The sequence below is a fragment of the Dasypus novemcinctus genome, chromosome 9, assembly GCF_030445035.2.
Source record: "Dasypus novemcinctus isolate mDasNov1 chromosome 9, mDasNov1.1.hap2, whole genome shotgun sequence".
Lineage (NCBI taxonomy): Eukaryota > Metazoa > Chordata > Mammalia > Cingulata > Dasypodidae > Dasypus > Dasypus novemcinctus.
The window spans coordinates 75,161,086-75,184,519 of record NC_080681.1 but is presented as its reverse complement, the minus strand read 5'-3'; the positions used below and the strand labels follow the sequence as shown (position 1 = coordinate 75,184,519).

The following is a 23,434-nucleotide window of genomic DNA, read 5'->3' as shown; positions in this document are numbered from 1 at the left end:
CCCATTGGCTGTTCTCTGTGTCCATTTGCTATGTGTTCTTCTGTGTCTGCTTGTATTCTCTCATTAGGTGGCTCTGGAAACCAATCCTGGCACCTTCCAGGGTGGGAGAGAGGCAATTACTCTCTTGTGCCACCTCGGCTTCCTGTTCTGTTGTGTCTTCTTATTTTCTCTCTTCTTTGTCTTTTGTTGTGCCATCTTGCTGTGCCAGCTTTCCACATCGGTCGGTACTTCTGCACAGGGCGGCTTTCCCATGTGGGGCAGCATTCCCATGCAGGGCGGCATTCCCATACACTGTGTGCGGGGCCACATTCCCACATGGGCCAACACTGCGTGGGCCAGCTCTCCATGTGGTACAGCTTTCTTTCATCAGGAGGCCCTGACCCTGGACCTCCTATGGTAGACAGAAACCCAATTGGTTGAGCCACATCCATTTCCCAGCTATGACTTTTTCATAGATGTCCTTTATCAGGTTGCAGAAGTCCCCTTCTATTCCTAGTTTGATGAGTGTTTGTATTTTTTTTTTTTTCAAATCATGGAAGGGTTTTCGATTTTGCCAAATAGTTGTTTTTAATCTACCGAGATGATGATATAGCTTTTCCTCCCTTTATTCTTTTAATATGCTGTATAAATACATTGATTTTTTTTTTTTTTTTTTGTATGTTGAACCATCCTTGCTTTCCTAGGATATATCCTACTTGGTGATGATGTGAGATTCTTTTAATTTGTTGCTGCATTCACTTTGCTAGAGTTTTGTTGAGGATTTTTGCATCTTATTTCATAAGGGGTATTGGTCTATAGTTTTCTCTTCTTGTGATAACTTGGTCTGGTTTTGGTATTAGACTCATAGAATGAATTAGGAAGTGTTCCCCCTTTCCTAATCTTTCCATTTTGAAGTTTATGAAAGGTTGGTGTTAAATGATTGGTAGAATTTGCCAGGGAATTGTCTGGATCTGGACTTTTCTTTGTGGTAAGTTTTGATTACTAATTCATTCTCTTTACTTGCTATTGTTCTATTCAGACTTTCTGTTTCTTGAATCAGTTTCAATCGTGTGTTTTTTTAGGAATTTCTTTCATCTCAAATATCTAATTTTTCATCATACAGTTCATAGCATTCCTTTATAATCTTTTTTTATTTCTATAAATACAGGGTAATGTCCTCTCGTTTCATTTCTGATTTGTACTTTGTTTGCTCTGTTCTCTCTTTTTCTTGGTCAGTCTAGTAAAGGGCTGACAATTTTCTTGATCTCTTCGAAGTATGAACTTTTGGTTTTGTTAATTTTTCTCTTGGTTTTCTATTTTCTACTTTTTAAAGATTTATTTTATTTATTCCCTCCCTCCCCCTTGTTGTTTGTGCTCACTGTCTGTATCTGTTCATTGTGTGCTCATCTTTTTTGGAGGCACTAGGAACTGAACTTGGAACCACCCATGTAGGCGGGAGGTGCCTAATGGCTTAAGCCACCTCTGCTCCCGCTTGTTGTGTCTCATTTTATTTCCTCGTTGTGTCTCTTCATTGTGTCATCTTGTTGCATCAGCCTGCCACCCAGCCTGTGGCATCAGCTCATTGTATGGCTCATCTTATTTAGTAGGCACCGGGAACCGAACCTGGGACCTCTTATGTGGTAGGCAGGCAGCCAGTTGCTTGGGCCACATCTACTTCTCTATTCTCTTTTAATTTCCACTTTGATCTTTTATTATATCCTTCCTTTGCTTGCTTTGAACTTAATTTGGTCGTATTTTAGTGTGTACGATAGAAGTTTATGTTATTGATTTTATTTATTTTTTATTTTTTTAAGATTTATTTATTTATTTGTTTCTCTCCCCTTCCCCACCCCACCCCAGTTGTCTGTTCTCTGTGTCTATTTGCTGTGTCGTCGTCTTTCTCTGCTTCTGTTGTTGTCAGCGGCACGGGTATCTGTGTTTCTTTTTTGTTGCTCATCTTGTTGTGTCAGCTCTCCATGTGTGTGGCACCATTCCTGGGCAGGCTGCACTTTGTTTCGCGCTGGGCAGCTCTCCTTACAGGGCGCACTCCTTGCGCATGGGGCTCCCCTACACGGGGGACACCCGTGTGGCACGGCATTCCTTGTGCGCATCAGCGCTGCGCATGGGCCAGCTCTACATGGGTCAAGGAGGCCCAGGGTTTGAACCGCGAACCTCCCATGTGGTAGACAGATGCCCTAATCACTGGGCCAAGATTGCTTCCTGTTATTGATTTTAGATCTTTCTTCTTTTTTAAATATGTTTTTCCCTCTTAGCATTCCTTTATTTGTCTCTCAAGTGTTATACTTTTCATTTGTCTCAAAGTATTTTCTAATGTTTTCATGTAATTTCTTCTTTGATCCATTGGTTATTTAGGAAAGTGTTTTCTAATTTTCATATATTAAGAATTTCCCAAATTTCCCTTTATTTCTGATTTCATTCTCTTTTGATTAGAGAACATACTTGTATGAGTTCTCTTCTTTTAAATTTATTGAGACTTGTTTGGGAACTAAGGTATGATCTCTCCTGGGACAATGTTCCCCAAGCACTTGAGGAGAATGTGTATTCTAATCTTGTTCAGTAGAGTTTTCTATAGATAACTGGTAGGTCTAGTTGGTTTATAGTGTTGTTAATATATTCTCTTTACTTTTTGATATTCTTTCTAGTTGTTTCATCCATTTTTGAAAGTGAGGTGTTGTTGAATTGTCTACTTTCCCCATCAGTTCTAACAGTGTATGCTTTATGTATCTTGTGGCTCTGTTTTTAGGGGTGTTTGCTTTTATAATGTTGTAGTCTCAATAGATTGAGTCTTACATCATACTGAAATATCTTTTATTTATAATAATTTTTGTCATAAAATCGATTTTGTTTCATATTAGTATAACCTATCCAACTCTCCTTTGGTTACTGTTTACATGTAAATTCTAGTCGTATAACAGGATTTATTGTTGCCAATTTACTATTTGTTTTCTCACCTCGTGTCTTTTTTGTTCTTTCATTTCTCCATCACTCCCTTCTTTTGTGTTGTTTAAATTGGTATTTTCTAGTGTATCATTTTAATTTCTTTGTTTCTTTTACTATATACTCTTTAGTTATTTTCTTAATGGTTGCCCTGGGGACTACAGTTAACATTTTAATGTATAAGAGTTTAGTTCAGACTAATACCTTCTTAAATTTAATAATGTCCAAAAACTTTGTTCTGTATAGCTTCATTCCCTTTCCCTTTGTGTGTTATTTATAATACAAATTGCATCTTTATATATTAGAAGCCAGTAAACATGGTTTTATAATTATTGCCTTATGCAGTTGTCTTTTAAGTCATTGAGCAGAATAAAGAGTTACAACAAAAATACATTTATACTGCCTTTTATATTTACATATATGGTTACCTTTACCAGTAATCTTTTTTTCTTCACATGGATTCTAGTTACTGTCTCTTGTCCTTTTATTTCAACTGGAAGGAATCTCTTTAGTTTTTCTTGTAGGGCAGTTCTCCTAGTGATGAATTATTTCAGTTTTTGTTGAGCTGGGAATGCCTATGAACTATAGTTTTGGTGCATATAGAAAATATGGCTGACAATCCTTTTCTTTCAACACTTTGAATGTCATCCCATGGCTTTCTGATCTCCTTGGTTTCTGATAAGAAATTATCTTTAAATCTTATCAGGAATATTTTATGTGACAAGTCATAGTCATTTCTCTCTTGCTGCTTTCAAGATTCTCTCTTGGTTTTTTGAAAGTTTGATTATGATGTGCCTGGGTGTGGATCTCTTTGCATTTCCCCTACAAGTATAACATAATAAAAGAAGTTTGTTACATTTCTTGGATGTATATATTAGTATTCTTTTAATAAAATTTGAGAAGTTTACAGCCTTATTTCTTAAAATATTCTTTCTGCCCCCTTTTCTTCTTTCCTGAGATTCCCCACAAGGTGAATGTTGGTATGCTTGATGGTGTTCCACAGGTCTCTGAGGCTCCGTTAATTTTTCTTTATTCTTTTTCTTTCTGTTTCTTGGACTGGAAAATCTCAATTTAATTGACCTATCTTTACATTTGTAGACTTTTTTCTTCTGCCAGCTCAAATTTGGTGTTGAACCCTTCAAGTTAATTTTTCATTTCAGTTATACTCTCAACTGTGGAACTCTGGGATTTCTATTTGGCTTCTTTTATAATTTCTGTTTCTTTATTAATATTCTCTATTTCATGAGTTCTTAGCAAGGGGTCCATGAGCTTGAATTGAAATTTTAAAAAATTCTTGTGGGGACATGTTGCTGTGGGTGTGATATATGTATTAAATAATACATAATATAGTGTGGATTTAGTAAGGGGTCTGTGATTTTCACCTGACTGCCAAAGTGGTCTTTGGAACAAAAACGTTTAAAAACCCCTGCTCTATTTGGTGAGCTATCATTCTCATACTTTATCTCTCTAAACTCTAAACTGTAAGCTCCTTAAAACAGGGACCATTCCTTATCTATATTTTGTTCTTTGAACATATTAAAATATCTGATTTAAAGTCTTTGTCTACAAAGTCCAATGTCTGGGCTTCCTCAGGGACTGTTTCTATTTATTGCTGCTGTTTCTGTTATTGGTCACACTTTCTTTGTTTCATAATTTTTACTTTTTTTTAAAACCAAATGTTTGTCACATTCCTGTATAATGTAATGTGACAGTTCTGGAAATCAGGTTTATTATTGTTGTTCATTGTTGTTGTTTCTGCTATTTGTTTAGTAATTTTCATGAATAAATTTTGTAGAGTCTAATTTTTGTCCTGTATGGTCACTGAATTCTCTGCTTATTTAGCTTAGTGGTTAACTAGTAATAAGACAGAGATTTCCTTAAATGCATTGAACAAATAAGTCTCCCAGCCTTTGTGTAGGGGCTTTGTGGAGTTGTTGGAGTAGGTTTTCAGTGCTATGGCAGGAAGTTTACAACTCATCGTTAGCCTTTACTTCCTGCTTGTGTAGACCCTCAGTCAGTTAGAAGTGAGCTATTAGGGCCTTCTGAGTTCTTTCATGGGCATGTACACAGCCATGCATGTATATATAGCCTTCTCGAGTCTCAGGAATATATCAGAGCTTTTTTTTTTTTTTTTTTTTTAAAGATTTATTTATTTTATTTAATCCCCCCCTCCCCCGGTTGTCTGTTCTCTGTGTCTATTTGCTGCGTCTTATTTCTTTTGTCCGCTTCTGTTGTCATCAGCGGCACGGGAAGTGTGGGCGGCACCATTCCTGGGCAGGCTACAACTTTCTTTCACGCTGGGCGGCTCTCCTTACGGGGCGCACTCCTTGCGCGTGGGGCTCCCCTAAGCGGGGGACACCCCTGCGTGGCATGGCACTCCTTGCGCGCATCAGCACCGCGCATGGGCTAGCTCCACACGGGTCAAGGAGGCCCGGGGTGTGAACCGCAGACCTCCCATGTGGAAGACGGACGCCCTAACCACTGGGCCAAGTCCGTTTCCCTATCAGGGCTTTTTATTTTTATTTTTATTTTATTTTATTTTTTTTTTCATATTGTTGTTTTATTTCATATTACTTTGTGAAGCTAAAATACTTATTCACATGAATACTGGTGCTTTTATATCTTTTTTTTTTTTTTTTTTTAATTTTTTTATTTTTTATTGACTTTGTAATAATATTACATTAAAAATATATATGTGAGGTCCCATTCAACCCCACCCCCCCACCCCCCCCTCTCCCCCCCCAACAACACTCGTTCCCATCATCATGACACATCCATTGGATTTGGTAAGTACATCTTTGGGCACCTCTGCACCTCATATACATTGGTTCACATCGTGGCCCATACTCTCCTCTATTCCATCATGTAGGCCCTGTGAGGATTTACAATGTCCGGTGATTACCTCTGAAGCACCATCCAGGGCAGCTCCATGTCCCGAAGACGCCTTATCAGGGCTTTTTAAACCCCCCTATGGAACTTTTATTCCCTTACTTTTCCTTTAAAATTTTTCTGTCATCTTCCTATTTGCTCTGGGATATCTGCCTCAGGCAGCTGTGAGCTTTTGACTAATGCTCTGAGGAAAAGGCTATTTGCAGTGAGCAAGTTCTGAATCAAGTCAAAGACCAAGCACTGTAAGGGTTTATAGGGAATTGCCAGATAAGTCAAATAATGATAATTCTATGGGAATAGTCCTTTTGGGGGGAGCTGTAGACCTATTTTGCCTGCCTTCCTGAGTTGAGGGGCAGATGGTTTTCATAGCTACTGTGATTTTTGAGGCTTTTTTTTTTTTCAAGGCTACCATGGAGCTATGTAAAGGGGATGAGAACATGTCAAGTTAAATAACCACCAAGCTGACTCTTCTTTCTGAGATTCAGCCATTTTTCTTGAATAAACACTCCCCAGATTGCTGTAAAGTGTTTCTTAATTTCCAGAGTTCTGAATGTGTTGATTCTGACTATTTTTGCCTGTATTTCATTGCTTTCATGGATGAGTACTTTTTTAGAGTTCATTTTTGAAGTCTTCCTCTTCCCCATTTGTCATTGGTGTTTTTCAGATCTTAGACATATGATACAATTTCTTATCTTGTTACTGCTTTTGGAAAAAAATACCCATCTTGGTCATTCTTATTACTAAATATTTATTATGATGTAGCTAATAAAACATTTTAATGAATTCATTTTTATTTTAATACTTCATGTATCTATTCAGCATTTATTCAGCATTTGTTGAGCATTTACTCAGTTCCAGTCATTGTACTGGGTGCTGGAGTATAGATGATAAGGTATGGCCCCTATTTTAAGGAGCTTCCAGTTTAGTGGGAAGATTAAAGAAAAAAATCAACAGCTGTAAGAAAGTATAGTAAGTGTTGTAATAATAGATCTATAAGACTATATAGATTTCATCTTGGTATACATCATCAGGGCTGTCACACCTGAACTGTTGCACTAATATCATCATCATCATCATTTTAATCTTTTCAATTCAATTTCTATACCACAAGCAGAATTATCTTTTCTTTCATGATATTGACCTCAGGTCGGTTTCTTTTATATGGCAAAAGTCTTTTTTTGTCGCACAGTCTTTATAGTGTTTCTTCTGCTGGGAATACCTGTTTCCTAACTCCTTGCTTGGCTGACTTCTAATTATTCTAGTGTCTGCTTAAATATTACTCAGAGTGGCTTCCCTAATAAACCTACCTCCCATTCTCTCAATTGGTCACTCCATTATATGCTCTCACTGTATCCTATGCTCCTCCACTCATAATCTTTATCACAGGATTCATATGTGCGCGTGTTTTTATTTTTACTATATGTTTAATTTTGTGTTTGTATAATCTGTTTCTAGCTAGAATATCAGTCTCTATGATGAGGACTGTTGTTGCTTTTTTTTAATAAGAATTTTCTTTTTTTTTTTCTTCACTTCTCTGCCCTGCTGTTTTTGCTGTCTCTGTCCATTTGCTGTGTGATCTTCTGTATCTATTTCTTTCTGGCTTCTCATCTTTCTCCTCCAGGATTCACTGGGATTCAATCCTGGGGACCTCTGATGTGGAGAGAGATTCCCTGTCAATTACACCACCTTACTTCCTGGTTTCTGCTGTGCTTCACCTTGACTCTCCCCTTCATCTTTCTTTCTGTTGTGTTATCTTGCTGTGTGATTCACTTGCATGGGCACTGGCTCACCACGCGGGCACTCGACTCGCCGTGTGAGCACTGGCTTGTTAAGCAGGCACATTTTCTCTTCTTTTTCACTAGGAGGCCCCAGGGATCGATCCTGGGTCCTCCCATATGGTAGGCAGAGACCCCAGCACTTGAGCCACATCCGCTTCCCAGGACTGTCTTTTTGACCATAGTATGTCTTCCGTAAATATTCATACATGAATTAATCGGTAAATAGAACGCACTCAAAATACACATTGAACCGAATTTAGCCATGGGTTGCAGAGCAAGTACTAAGTCTAAGATAAAGGAGTGGGATTTTCTAGGATGGCAATAGTAACAACATGTGCAAAGGCCCAGAAGTGTAAGAAACAAAACTAAAACTTTTTGGTTTTAGTAGTCCTTTACACTCTTAAAAATCGAGAACTCGAAGTTTTTTTTACTTTTTAATTTATCTTATGTCTATCAATATTTACCATATTAGAAATTAAAATGGAAAAATTTTAAGTTATTCATTTAATTCACTTAAAAATAAAACTAAACTCATTTTGATTTAATGTAAATGATGTATCTTTTATGAAAATATTTTCCAAAACAAAAAAGCCATGAGAGGAGTGAAATTATTTCACATTTTTGCAAATCCTTTACTGTCTGGCTAATAAAAGTTTCTCATATCTATGTCTTCATTCAGTCTGTCACAATACTATGTGTTAGTTGAAGTCTGTGAAGAAAATCTGGCCTCACTCAGATATGTGGTTGATAAAGGGTGGAATATCTTAATAGCCTTTCTGATCGTTGTGGATTTTTTTCTTTGCTATTACACCAAAGCTTAATTTGTTTCAATATCAGATCAGAAAATATATCTGAACTTTTTGTACTTTTTTTTTACATTAGAATCTACTGGTCTATCTTGCTTTCTGAATGTATCCTTTACCCATGTATGATTCTGTAACCTCATACATTAGTCATTTGAAAATATTGGGTTACTGAGTTATGTAGATTTTTTAAAAGAAATTTTTCATTTTACAATATTGAAAAAATCATGTTCATCATTATCACCACTGATATCATAAGAAAAGTCTTTATACTGTCAAGATCAAGGTAGCTGAAACAGATCATCCAAAATTCTAATTTTTTGTTTGAAAGCTTGAATTTTATTATTGGCAACAAATACTGTCAGTTGTTTTTCCTTGAAATGACAGGCTTACCTTGTTCATATTTTAGAAAATGTCAGTCAAATACCCAAGTCTGAAAAACCATAGTTATTTGAGGGGAGAGGTTAATTAACTTGCCCAAGGCCACAAAGTGGCCAAGGTCACTTAAACGGCAGAGCTGGGACTAGAGATCAGGACTTTTTGATTTTTTATGCTATATTGCCCCATGTTTGAGTCGATTGGGTCTGCCAAATCATGTCCTTATGATAGTGTATTGTGGTTTTTTCTAGAGAACATGAATGGTTTAAACAAGATTTGCCCAGTTACTTATTTCCTGAAGACCCTTCCTATGATGCTAACGTCATTGACGATGAGGCTGTGAAAGAAGTGTGCGAAAAATTTGAGTGTACAGAATCAGAAGTAATGAACAGTTTATATAGTGGTGACCCTCAAGACCAGCTTGCAGTGGCTTATCATCTTATCATTGATAATCGGAGAATAATGAACCAAGCCAGTGAATTCTACCTCGCCTCTAGTCCCCCAACTGGATCTTTTATGGATGATAGTGCCATGCATATTCCCCCAGGCCTGAAACCTCATCCAGAAAGGATGCCTCCTCTTATAGCAGACAGCCCCAAAGCAAGATGTCCATTGGATGCACTGAATACAACTAAGCCCAAATCTTTAGCTGTGAAGAAAGCTAAGTGGCATCTTGGAATCAGAAGTCAAAGCAAACCCTATGACATTATGGCTGAAGTTTACCGAGCTATGAAGCAGCTGGATTTTGAATGGAAGGTAGGAAGTCATAGTGTATTAAGATCATTTGTAGAGGACATTTTCTTTATAGTAAGCTGCTCTGAGCTGCGGAGTTGAGTGTTGATGTCAGTAAAAAGCTGTTTTTGATTTAGATAAAATGTCTTGATACTTGTGGTTGATAAACCCATGCTTACTAATAATATGCCATATACATTCAAAACAAAATAAATAATACCGCTATGAGGATGAAGAGCTGATAATGTTGGGGACCTATGTGGTTTGAATTATAGAATAGCATTCCTGGCAAGAAACAGTAATCAACTTGAAAGCACCTGAGAAAATAGCCCACTTACTTCAACATGAATCAGCAATAAAACGTCCTCTATCTTCAGAGATAATGTATTTTTACTTTCTTTTTTTTTTCAGTGAGGTAAGTTTTGTTTTTGTTTTTCTTTTGGTGGTTGCGGCAACTAGTGGTAATACATTTTACACCATCAGGACATATTTATTCAGTTAGCAAATACTTTTCTCTAAATTGAGGAAAAAATCTCTTATATGTCTTTTGATCCTTAGTAATGGCATAATTTTTCCACATTTTACTTTTTAAATATTTGGGGGAAGGGGAGAAACTTTTTAAAAAAAGATTAGCTGTCCCTTTTCCTCTTGTTCCTTTCTTGAGCACTGTGAACTTTTTTTCCCCAAGGATAAAGAAAAATATTCCAACTTATATATTCACTTGACATGTTTGAGTAAATCACTTATTTTCATTTCATTTGTTGTATGTGAATTTTAATGGTTTAAGGGAAATGAAATATTTCCCTAAAACCATTAAAAAAAACTTTTTTTCTGAAACAGATTTTAGTTAGTTAGAAAATAGATATTAATTAATTTAAAATTCCTTACAGAAAATCTAATGTAATAGATGTTTTGGAATACCAGAATCTCCTTTATCTGAACTGCAGTTTTCTCATCTGTAAAGGGCAATAATATCTACCTCAAAGGATAATTTTGATACTTAAATTTTGTGACAGTACCTGGTCCGGTAACTTTGTGCAAACAATGAACATGTCAGTTCCCCTTTATTTCTTCTTCATATTTCATAGGTGCAGTTCAGACAAAGACTAGGAAACCAAAATTATTATGGATGTTTTAGAGTGGGGTACATATCTGGATTGAAGGCTAGACTATCTAATCTCTATCTTTAAAGTTAAATTGCTATATACAGAAAGTAGTTAGTGGGGAATCAAACAAATATTAAACTACCATGTAATATATTTTTTAAAAAGGTAATTTAGGAATTTCTTCCTTATTGCCATCCCTATCAGTTATTTGCTTTTGATTTTCTTTGCAATAAGGGAGACTTTTTATAGATCTATAGATTTTTTTCTCCATTTTTCCTAAAAGAATATTTTTCATTTCAGGTAGTAAATGCCTATCATCTTCGTGTAAGAAGAAAGAATCCAGTGACTGGCAATTATGTAAAAATGAGCTTACAACTTTACCTGGTTGACAATAGAAGCTATCTTTTGGACTTTAAAAGCATTGATGGTAAGGAAGCTAAGCTAAGCATTCATGAGCGGAGAAGATAAAACTTGGCAATAGTTGACAAGATATTAAGATCATCTCAAAGACATGGTGGGTAGGTCTTCTATACTGGTTTTTAAGTAATCTAGATTTACCAAAAAAAAAAATGAAATGAAAAAGATCAAGGACACATGGAATATCTCATAATCAGCACCTCTCCAAAAGAAGTGCTTCCTTGGCAAAAAAAAGTCATTTAAGTGTTGTCTGTGAAACAAAGTAAAGGAATAGCAGGGAAGTGTTTTTGTTTTAATCTAAAATTAGCTGATGTTCTAAGGTTCTTGTCACATTTCTCCATTATATTTTACTTACTGTTAGTATAATCTAAACTTCCCCCTTCATCAACTTCCCTTATCCAGGGTGGCCAAGATAATCAAATAATCTCGTGCTGGAATTTGTTTTGGATTTAGGTAGCATAATCTAGAAGCTACAGGAATTATGAGAAGCATCTGGATAGACCAAATAGGATGATTCAGTTCAGAAACCCAAATGGGATAAAAACCAAGTGAACCGAGAGTTAGGTATTAGATTGAATAAGAGTGGAACTGAGAATTGGAGAAATTGTTTTAAACAGAGCATTTAAATTTCATCCTTGAACTACCATCAACTATGGCAGTTGCCCCTTCATCAAAATTACCTAGGGCTCTTATTAAGATTTATTCTTAGACATATCAAATCAGGATCTCTGGAAATGAATTCTGGGAATCTGCATTTTTAACAAGATCTGCATTGTTGCCCTCCACCACTGCAATTCCAATATGCACCTAAGTTTCAGAACCGTTATTTGTATTTTTATCTTAATTTTTTTTGTTGGTACAGTGCAAGAAAATAAACAGCCAAGGGAGTGCAATAAGAGTTTGATTTCAATGTTAATGCCAAATACTAACAATACTAAGTAAGATTAAGGGCCATATTTCAGCTGTGTGGAAATGCTGTGACAGAGTCATGTTGACCATGATTGTGGAAGGGCAGAGGTATTGCCCTCCCTGCTCCTAAGATCCTGAAATATGACATTTATTATTAAGTGGCTCTTATCTTAGATGCATTTACTTACTTGATATTCATAATATAGTAACTGCATAGGCGGGCCTATGCAAATAAATCTTTCATATAAATTGTTCTGTGATCCATTTCAGATGAGGTGGTGGAGCAGAGGTCTGGTTCCTCAACACCTCAGCGTTCCTGTTCTGCTGCTGGCTTACATAGACCAAGATCAAGTTTTGACTCCACAACTGCAGAGAGCCATTCACTTTCTGGCTCTCTCACTGGCTCCTTGACAGGGAGCACATTGTCTTCAGTTCCACCTCGCTTGGGAAGTCACACCATGGATTTTTTTGAAATGTGTGCCAGTCTGATCACTACTTTAGCCCGTTAATGATCTGTCCCTAAGTTTCTATCATTTTGTTACTGCACTGTGAAAACATCAGATATGTTCTTTAAATTATCATCTTCTGGGTATCACATACTCTACAATAATAGTTGAAGACATGAATATCTCTAAGGGACACTCAATGCCATGGAAATTACTGAAAACGAAGTCTGACCATTTTATCTGTGGAAATCTGTAATTTTCTTTTGCCTTTGATAAATTCACAAAGGCAGTATCTTTAATAGGGGAACATCAATGAAGATTATTGTTATTTTAAAGTTGGGAGTTCATGAAAGGTAATTAACATACCTTCAGTGATGAACCTCAATCTAAGAGTGGTTTGTTTGGCAAAATCTCCTTTAACCCATTTTACTTCCTATATTTTAGCAGGCTTTAAACTATGTTTATGTCCCCAATTCTTTTGAACAAGATTAAAAAATAAAACATCCATTAGTAAGATGGTATTTAAATGTTGAAATCTTCAAAGACTACCCCCAAAATTTCAAAAGCCAAGTTATTCTACTAGTTTTTATAAATACTGCCTACTGCTGAATGCAAGGGCTGTTGGCCTGTAATAGGTAACCACAATTTCCAAGTTCCTTAAAAAGAGCTATAAACAACTCAGGGTTTTATCTTGAGATTTCCCTGAATAATATATTTATCCTAAGCGTTTTTAATATTTGGAATTGTATTGGAATATCTAGAATTGCAACTTTATCTTTTCCATCAACTTACACATCATTTTAAAACATACCTTCAAACCTACCTTTATCAAATTATTTTTGGCTCTATTTAGTTTTGCCCTTAGCCAAAAATGATTTTGCCCTTAGCCAAAAAAAAGGCAATTAAGTGAAACAAAGCAAAATAAATAACAGCCCCTTAAAAAGAGAACTCTTACCTTTAATCTCAGTGTGTGTTGGAAATGGCAGAAGGGGGCTAGGATCTGGTTGCCTCCTGTAATGCTAATTCTTCATTTAAAGTTTACCTTTTTTATTGTAACACTTCCATCTCCACCCATACCTTCCCTAATCACTGTTCATAGTTTGATCCTCAGTGGCTGATTGACTTTGTTTTTCTGGGTCCTTTTCTTTGTTCTATATCTTGGTTGCTAGCCATTAGACTTCAAAACAACTGTTGTGGTCCTAAAGGCTTTTATGTACTTCCAAAACAGTGAAGGCTGTGACTTTCACTGTTGAATCTAATAGGGCAGGGAAGCTTTAAATATTTTTTAAAAATTCTCTCTTGAATAAGTAGGGTTTGTTTACAAACATATATATCCACACACTAGTGCTTTTAAAGAAAAGCCAAAACTTTTCTTTTTGTGCAGGTTTTTTTTAAAAGGTTTTGAAAAAAACTAAACACAGCAGGGTAGATAAGAAATAAATCATTGATTATGTTTTGTTTTAGTAAAAGTAATTTTTAAATTATGTGTAATTTATCTAATTTCTATTTATTCATTTTAATATATTGTAATTAGTCTCATTACCTTGACTAACCCTAAAAAAAGAGTAAACTTTTAAAAACAAAGGTGACATTGCCTTGATACATTTCTCTTTGCCAAAAATAATGTATTTTCTACCAAGAAGCAAATGGGAAATGTTAGATCAACTTTCTCCTGGGTCTATGGAAGAAGAGAATTTCTGTCTTTAAATAGTTCTTGAATTAGAAATTTGTAATGTGTCAAGTATATCATATTGTTTATAGAACACTTAAAAAATGGTGTTAAATAACTACATCTACTTCTCAATATCAAAATAAATCCTTGTTTGCCCATTTGGGAAAAAGGATTATGGGGGTGGGGGAGGTGGGGTTGCAGTTTGGTATGTTTTAAGTTTAAACCTTTGAAAGATTGCCATCTGGTGGCATCAAAAGGTAATTCTAGTGATTCTTTTTATAGGGATAAGCAGTTTTATGGTGGTTCTCTGATATACATTATAGGTACGGCATAATTTGAGCCTCTGTAAATGCTTAGGCACTTCTGGGAAAAACTGGGCCATCTCATAATACTTGCATAACTATGAATGGGATGACTTTAGAAATAAGGAATTTATCTGATTTCTTATTCCCAGTGATAACATTCATGGTAATTTCCAGGTAGAGAACTAGCAGGAAGGAATCCATTGGCATTTTAGCTTCGTTTATCTAATAAGTCAGATAATAGAAACTTGTTCATATTAAAATTGATTTTATATGGATGATTACCATGGTTTTTGGGGAATTAAAATTTTTATTTACTATTTTTTTTTCATTCTAGGCAATATTTATGAACATCCAGTTTGGTAGTTGCCTGTTGAATCATAGGAGAACCAAAGGTCACATTTTTAGTTCTTGTATGCCAAAGTATCTAAAGCACAGTCATTTTGTGAATTTGGATAGTATAGGAAATGGGTTTGTACTGAGATTTCAGGAAGTTCAGTCCAGAATAATAGGGGCTAGAACAATGTTAGAAGAGGCGTTTTGTTGGTCATGAGCAGGGAGAGGGAAAGAATTTGCTAGCTCCAAATTTCTTCCTGAATTTCAGTCTTGTCAACTGGTTAATTGTGGATGTAGTAGATTGATCTGGACTAGAAACACTTTTTTTACAGCTAAGATTCTAGAGTATAGCTTCTATTATTAGATTATAGATAAGGCCTTAACTATATCATGGATTGGACTCCATATAGTTCTAGAAGAGCATTTTCTAAAGTGTATCTGCAGAAAAAAGGATTCTGCAGAATAAGTTTGAAAAATATTACATGCATGAGTATAATAATGTATATGAGCAGTAAGGGCTTTGAGAAGCCCTTCCGTTGAAATCATTTTAAAAAATTAACTGTACTTTTTAGCTTAATGTCCCATGGGAAAAAGCAAATTTGGAAACTACATTTTTATGTATTTATGGAAATTATTATACCAGATTGGCCTAATTAGGGTAGTTAAAAAAAATTAAGATAGAACTTCCTTTGCTTTCCTGTATAGGTTGTTGGGAGGGCATCTAGATCAAAATTAGAATCACTTCATTTTAACTTGTGAACATGTTCATCTTGAGAGAATGCTAAATTAAATAATATTTTGTATGTCTGCAACTTGTTTCATAGTACACAGTGGTTTTCTTAATCCAGTTTTGGTAGGGAACAGAATTTATTCTTTTTTGTGTTGATGGATGACTTTAAACAAGATTATTTATAAAAAAAGGAATAAGGGATTGATGTTATACGGCTCTGTGGGCAATGGAGATATCATTGACTTTGAAATTTGTACAGTCAGTGAACATTTTCTAAATATTTTTATATAGAGAACTGTATTTAAATGTAATCCCTGTCAGGCTTTAATGTAGGAACAGACAACTTCTCTAACTGAATACGCGAAGTAAGCAAACGATTACAAATTAGGTGTTTTTTTTGGGAGGGTTGAGTTTCAACAACTCTTATAAGAGACTTTTTTGTAACCTCTAGTGTTTGCAATCTTTGATACTAGTCATCTATTAAGAGACTACAGGAGCCTAAATGAACCAGAAATAGTGTCTTTATGTCTGTTAGCTATAGGGAACATAGACAATTCACCGTTTTTTACAAATAGATTTTTTTGTGTGGCAGTTACATGATTCTGGGCTTGCTTTCTCTTATTCCCTAGCCAGTCTGTACTCAGGAAATACAAACTGACTTTTAATATTAGATGGAACTTAATTTAGAAAATAATCACAGACAACTATAGGAAATTTTTGACTATTTGAATTAATTTGTGGCCTCTATGTGTGGTATACTGAATTGATATAAGCATGGCATCTTCCAGTTATAAACCTTTCAACATGCTTACCACAGACACTGCATTTTTGTTTAATAATTTAAACCCTCTTAATGGCTGTGAAATATCAATATATAAATGCTAGACCTGTTCATAGTTTTATTGATTTTTAAAGATCCAATCTTTTCAATCTGGCCTTTCTTCACCTGGTTATTCACTCTGAGACTTGTTAAATAGGAATTATACTTTATCCAGACTTTAAAATAGAATTTCTGAGAACTAAAAAATTATAAGTGCAATCTGTTGGTAAGTCATGTTTTGGTTTGGGCCTTATTTTTCTAACCCTTAACATGGATAGCGTAGATTAAAAGGCCTCTAAGGTACCTTTGAGCCTTAAAGTTCCATCTTTTTTGCCCTTTCATATGATTTGCATTATTGGTCACTTTTTATATATATTTAGAGTTTTTTATACAAGTGTGAAATAGTCTATATTTGTTTGAGGCATTTTCGGGATATATACTTGAATCTTCTTCTGAATACAGCTGCCCTCTTGACTAAAAGGACAAAAGTCATTCAGAAAACCAAACATGTTTAAATATAGTATCTACTTAGCAGATACTACATTTGGCAAAACATTACTAATTAGAAGTGATGGAAGTGCTCCATATATTTTATAGTGATTTTTAGATTCAGAGCCCTTCCATATTTATTAACTCATTTAATACATTACAGTAACCTTGTGAGATAATCAGAAAAAATATTTTCACCATTTTCCAGATAAGGAAGCAGGATCAGGAAGGTCTTCATAAAACTGTAATGTTATAGAGGTATTCAGCAGCCACCAGTACTCTTTATAGTATACCATTTTTCCTCTGGGGAAGAACAGTCCAAATTAATGAAACATCTAAGTAGTCGAGTAGTGAAAATAAACAGATGTATTGCTCTCAAGTCTTAAGAGTGGCATGGTAGTATTAACTAAATATTTCTTAGTTTATTTGAACCAGTTGATTGTATGAATTAGATGTAATTATCTGAAATATTTATGATTAGCATATTTTTATAAGTATTTCTTCTACGTTATTGAGGGTGGTTAAAAAAGCTGAAGAAAATGTTTAGGACATGATTTTTCCTGTAATTTTATTTACATTATTGTTGTAGCATAATCTTTTTTAAAAAGGAAAACTTAGCCCTATTTAAATTATCTTAGTTTTGACTATTGTCTGAATTAGCTTTATCTAAATTTTCCATACAGATGGATAATTTTCCATTTTGTATGCATATAAGATGGTATAATACTATTTTCATAGAGTATATTTCTGTTATTGGTCTAAATAATTGTTACTGGCATAATAGAGATTCCTCCAACCCTTATAAAGTTTAGCACTATAATTTCAGCTTGAAAAATTAAAACTTATTTAAACAAGTTGTTGGCATTCTTGCTAGCCTTTCCAATATACAACTATGATGCCACTCAACAGTAATAGCATAAAGAACAGGACATACAGTCTAAACTGGATTGAGTTTTAATTAAACTGCTTCAGCCATAACATAAGAATCAGGCCTGGTCTAGAAGTTATCAGACTGTGGGCCTGTATTAATTTTGCAAGCCAATGTTGACGTTTATTGCCAACTTTGTGTAGCAATGCCAGTTTGCAGCCATAACCGTGTGTGATTTTTGGTAACTATAGTTTATATCTAAAGCAGCTTAGAATTTATGGAAGTAACTCATGATTATATAGATAAGCAGGATAGGTAAATTTCAATTACATTTAAAGTGCAATTAAGGAAATCCTAGATTAGAGCATTCTTCCCAGAAATAAAAACTAAATATCTGTAAATTATGCTAGCATGAAAATTTTTTTGAACATATATAGAATTTTGACAAAGTTGATACTATGTGATTTTTTCTTTATTTGTGGCTTGCTACATTTTGTTGATTTAAAATTTTGAGAAGGAACAAAATATTTTAGCCATGGAGAAGTATATATGGTTATTTTTTAGCTGCTAATTTAAATATGCATATTTCACAGCTAAAAGTCCCTCCTTGTGAGGGGCATTTTTCCAGACAGATAACATTTTCTTAAAATGGAAGAGAGAAATAGATCCACTGTTCTAAAAACAAAAATTTGTGCCTTCTCCCCTAAGTTACAGGTACAATTAAAAAGTGAAGTAACTAAAATATACTTCAAACACTCTGTAAGTCACCTTGATAAAGGTTGTCTTCATGTTTTAAAATGAGTACAATGAAAGCAATTTTTGTTTCAACCCTGTAAAAATTTTGTTAAAGGAAAAAATGTAGAGCTATGAACAAAGTCTAATTTGGAATCTGATTCTCAATTTTGCTGCTGTGGCAGCTGCAAGTTACATAACCTCATGTAATTTTGTCACCTACAAAATATGGATAATGCTTAACCTACCTCACAGATGTGTGTGAGAAATTGAAGGGCCCTGGTTTAAAACATGCAGGGTTTACTATCCCCATATTGAATATAAACTTCTTCCTTTTTTTCTTTTATTGATATCTTTGATACAATATATGAGTGTCTTGAGTTTTAGATAAGTCTTACATTGTGAATTAATATATTGGTCATAATATTCAATGCAACAGCTTCACAAATTATGGTGTTTTTATTTAAGTGACTTAAAATTTCTTGAAAACATCAAATATTCAAATATCAAACTTGTCTTTTGCTGCAACAAATATGGTTATTGAGAACTTCTTAAAATGTCAGCTGAAGCTGCCTTAATGTACCAACCAAAAAAATAGCTTTCTCTCAAGACTGTTCACAAACATCTGTGGTTGTACAATGTTTTGAGTGTTAAATGTAAAAGTTGTTCTTGAACTGTGAACTCTAAATATAGTAGTCTTTATATTAGGAAGAATGGTGTGTTCTCTATTATGTATTTTTAAACATCACACAGTGAATTTTAAGTGCAACAAATAAAACTGAAAGTTAATAGCTTTAGGTTATGTCCAGGACAATCATAAGATATTGTTGGAAATGATGTTCAAATTTTTTTCATTCATTCTTTCTTAGCTCATCTTTGAAAAAGAAACAAAATCCCATAGCCAGGCCTAAACATTAACCCATTGGAGCACTTAAATACATATTTTTTTAAAAATTTTAAATTGTTGAAATTGGGGACCACTTTTTATATTGGCTTCAGGGGGAAAAAGACCTGACTTCCCAGTGCTCTTGTATTTTAATAACATTTCAGTTTTGTTTGTTACGTAATTTTTGTGAGTGTTGTGATCAGTGGAAAGGATTTGTCTTCAGTAACTGTGTGTATAGATGTCTTCTGAATTACATAGCATTTCAGTGACAGGTTCTCCCTAGTTGATATTTGCACTGTATGAAACTTATAACACAACAGAGAAAATAAGCCTCTGATTGCTTAAACTTTTTTTCACAAAATCAAATTAAAGTCACTGGTTAATTTGAAGGCTATTTTGTTTCTGTTCAGTCATTAACTTAATATTCTGCAGGACAACTAACAATTACAGACAAAGTTTTTATAGAAAAGGATTACCTGTGACTCAAGGGAGATTTTACACCATCTCTGTCCATTTTTTAATTTGTCTCATTTTGTAGTTTCTAATGCTAGCCATTGTATTAGTTTTATATTGCTGCCATAGCAAGTTACTGCAAACTTAGTGATGACACAGATTTATTAACTCATAGTTGTGAAAATCAAGTCTGGTGGGCTTAGCTGGTTTCTTTGCTTTTGAGTTTCTTAACACTGACAACTACGGCTTTGGCAGAGCTGGGGGAGAATGCTTCCAGGCATATTAAGGTTAGCAGAATTCAGTTTCATGCTGCTGAGGTCTCCCTGCTAGCTGTTGACTGGGGTTCACTTGCAACTTCTAGAGGCCACCCTCCTTCTTGGCCCATGGCTACCTTCATCTTCAAAGACAGCAGTATGGAGCTCATGCTCCCTCTCTCTCTGGGCTCTTCTACTGCCACATGTTAGGCTGACTGGTGCTTCTGCTTTAAGGGCCCATGTGATTAAACTGGGTCTACCTGGATAATGCAGGCTAATCTACATATTTTGTAAACTTTTTCAACTTCGAAAAATTACAGACAAAAGGCAACTTAACAAGTTATGGATGCTGTTAGAGGTTCTCTCTCACTAGGTTTGCAATAATTCACAAGCTTTGACTCAGTTCCCCCTGACATGCATTGAGTAAGACAAGCCACTCCTGCCCCCCAAGGCTGAAAGCACGGCACTACCCAGAAGATGGAACAAAGAAAACACATAGAAATGGGAGTAAAGTGAGAGAAAGACTTCACTCTGCAGATTAAAGCAACACCTGTTTCTCTAGCATTCTAAGAAAGCATAATTCCCTAACCCAGTACCCTCTAAACATACAAGGGAAAATTTTCACCTCTAGGGCTTCCTATTGGCTCCTACACCTCACTCAGACCCTTGACCCCCCCCCCCACCGACTATTATTCCCCCCCTCTAGGAATGTACTGTATAAATTCAAATGCCACCTATCCAGGAGTGGACTAAAGTCTATTCTTCAGACCCCCTCCATTGGGAGAGCTTCTCAATAAATTTCCTGCCTGCAGTCATATCAGTCTCCATGTCCCAGTGAGAGCCATTTACCTCCAACATTTGGTGCTGAAAACCCAGTACTGGAGTCATGTTGAGACTGACTGACTGTTGAGGAATCTCCCTTCTGCCACGGCTGAAAGCCCATCCAACACCAGACATTGAAATCTCAGCTGGGTGAGTTAAGGATTTCTCTGCCAGAGGGTCCCACTTGCTTGCTCGCTCTCCTTTTCGTCCAGGACAACCCATGGGAAAAATCCTAGCATGATCCTCACTGTCCCCAAGGGCCACGGTGGGCAAAGACTCCTCATGGAAGAAACCCCTTGGCTCTGGAGATACCTGGCTCCAAGCACAGTTTCCTGTTTCCTTGGAGATATTTAACTGATTCGGGGATGCCTGTCTCACTCAGAATCTCCCCAATCTAGAGATCCTTAGTCTCAATTAAGCCACCTGAAATGGGGAATTCAAGTTCGGCACTCCCAAATACTATGCCTCTGGGCTGTCTCCTTCATAACCTTAAGATTCTGTATCCAGAAGGAAACATCAAACCTAAAAAGCTCATTTTCTATTTGACATCTGTGTGGCCACAATACAAATTGGATAATGAAAATCAGTGGCTGAAAAACAGGGCTTTTGATTTCCAAGTTCTGCAAGACTTAAAGAACTTTATCTAGTGCAATGGCAGGTGGCCAGAGATCCCTTACATTCAGGCCTTTTTTTAATCTTTGCAATTGCCCTTCCCTCTGGCAATCTGCTCTTCCTACCAAATTCTTCTTTTACACCAGAAACCTGCTCAGAAATCCTTGTCACTTTCACCCCCTAAAACTTCTGAAAACTCACTTCTGAAAACTGACTTTGATCCCTCAGATCATGCACCCCCATACCTCCTCCATATAATCCTCCAGCATCATCTCCAAACTCACTCTCCAGCCCTTCTTCCTTCCCTGCTTCGTTACCACTGCCTTCTACCCCTCCCTTCTCACTTCCTCATAAGCGCTCATAGAAATTACCTCCCCTTCCTTCTGCACTGCAGCCCTCACCTCTTTCAGCACCCAGATGCCAGCTCCTTTCTTATCCCTCCGGAAAGTAGTGGGAGCTGAAGGAATAGAGTACAAGTTCCTTTCTCACAGATTTAAGCTAGATAGAAAACTGGTTAGGATCTTCCTCTGAAAACCTCTATGTCATTCTTTCCACCTGTCTATCCCCAGAAGAAAAAGAATGTATTTGGCTTGCAGCCCAAACCTTTGCAAAGTCCCTAAACCCTTAACTCACTCCTCAGTCTCAATCGTGAAGGTCAGTAGTTTCACAACTGCTCTTCTACTATACCCACTAAGAAGCCACTTGTTCACCTATTCACTTCCTCCTCTGCTCCCCCTTTTTTCACCAAACTCTGTCAATCCTGAAATCTAAAATACTAAAGTTCCTATCATTGCTACCCACACAAATCAGTCACAATTCAAGTAAAAAATCCTACCCACATCCCATTCAAACCCCAAAATCCTGTCCCTCTTGATGTCCTGTAAAGTATCAAACCTACAATTACTCTCCTCTTACAAATAAACTTTTAGCTTACTCCTGAATTTAAATCTAAGTGTACTCCACAAAATAATCCGAAATATGTGTTAAATATCTATCTACACTGCTAAAGTAAAACTTAACTGCATTTATACTGCTCAAATATTCCTAACTAGTTGCTGATTAATAAAAACATTTCCAAAAACAAGCTTGCCTATTACAGACAACACTGATTCCAGAAAAATCTTTAATAAAATCAGAAATGTGAAATAATAAAAACTTAGAAACAGCCATACCAAAAAAGTAAAAGTTATATGTCAAACTGGTGAGCTTTATATTTCTGTTAGTGTGTCTAGTGAAATCAGTAGTCTGACAAGTTCGTTTAATTTTAATGGTAATAGTATGCTATAAGAAGTTTGCTTTGAAATCGTTTCCAAAGTTGTTTTGGTCACTTAAATATGAAAAGTATATAAAATATGTTATTTTTTGTTTTGTTTTGTTTTAAGGAAAAAGTAATATTGTCCTAAGATAAAAGAACTGGTTATTTAAAAAGAATAAAATGCAGGACAAAACCTGAATGAATACAGAAAGTGCATGGAAAAGGAATTTTTTGGTTAAATTTGAGTAAGATTAATGGGTCTATCTATAAAAGTTTTAAAAGCTATAATATCAAATGATATACCAATGCAAAGTTAAAATTTTGTTTTCTTTCTCTGTTAAAGTAACAAAATTTCTTAAATCAGTCTGTTTTAGCAAAAGTTTACAAAAAGTTTTTCTCCTGACTAATCAGTGTACAAAAGTCTTTTATCAAAATAGCTTCTTGTACTTTAACCATATCATGTCCTAACTTGCTTAAGAAAAACAAGTCTTATCACTTTTAAAGAAACAATGCTCAAACTTGCTTTCTCAAGATCAAATCCTGAAAAGTATCATTCATTTCAAATTATTGCAAAAAAATTGTTCTTTCACCTTAAAAAGTGAAGTAATAAAATAGTTGAGTTCATTTAATATGTTACAATTTAAATGAAAAGTGTTTAAAAATTGCTATAAAACTAAAAGGGATTCTTTAACCCTCTGTTAATTAAAGGTGTATGAGTAAAAAGTTGATATAAATACTTAAAGAATGTATAAAATTTCTGAAAATTTAACAATGTTCCAGCATAATATTAGATAAAATATAATGTTGC

General features: G+C 35.3%; 1 protein-coding gene across 5 annotated transcripts in view; it reads left to right on the top strand.

Annotated features, from left to right (window-relative positions):
- PRKAA2 (protein kinase AMP-activated catalytic subunit alpha 2) overlaps positions 1-19,619 on the top strand; it is a 112,616-nt gene extending 92,997 nt beyond the window's left edge. For 2 of the 5 annotated variants that reach the window (XR_011649661.1, XR_011649662.1), the window contains 4 exons: positions 9,037-9,541; positions 10,924-11,050; positions 12,220-12,748; positions 14,707-19,619. Coding sequence is in view for 2 of the 5 variants with exons in the window: in XM_004465499.5 (XP_004465556.1) it covers positions 9,037-9,541; positions 10,924-11,050; positions 12,220-12,458 (871 nt within the window). In the remaining 3 variants the exon portion in view is untranslated. Of the gene's footprint in view, positions 1-9,036; positions 9,542-10,923; positions 11,142-12,219 lie in introns of all 5 variants that reach the window. The other 3 variants (XM_004465499.5, XM_071217426.1, XR_002798070.3) reach the window with 2 other exon arrangements.
- Positions 19,620-23,434: the final 3,815 nt, after the last annotated feature.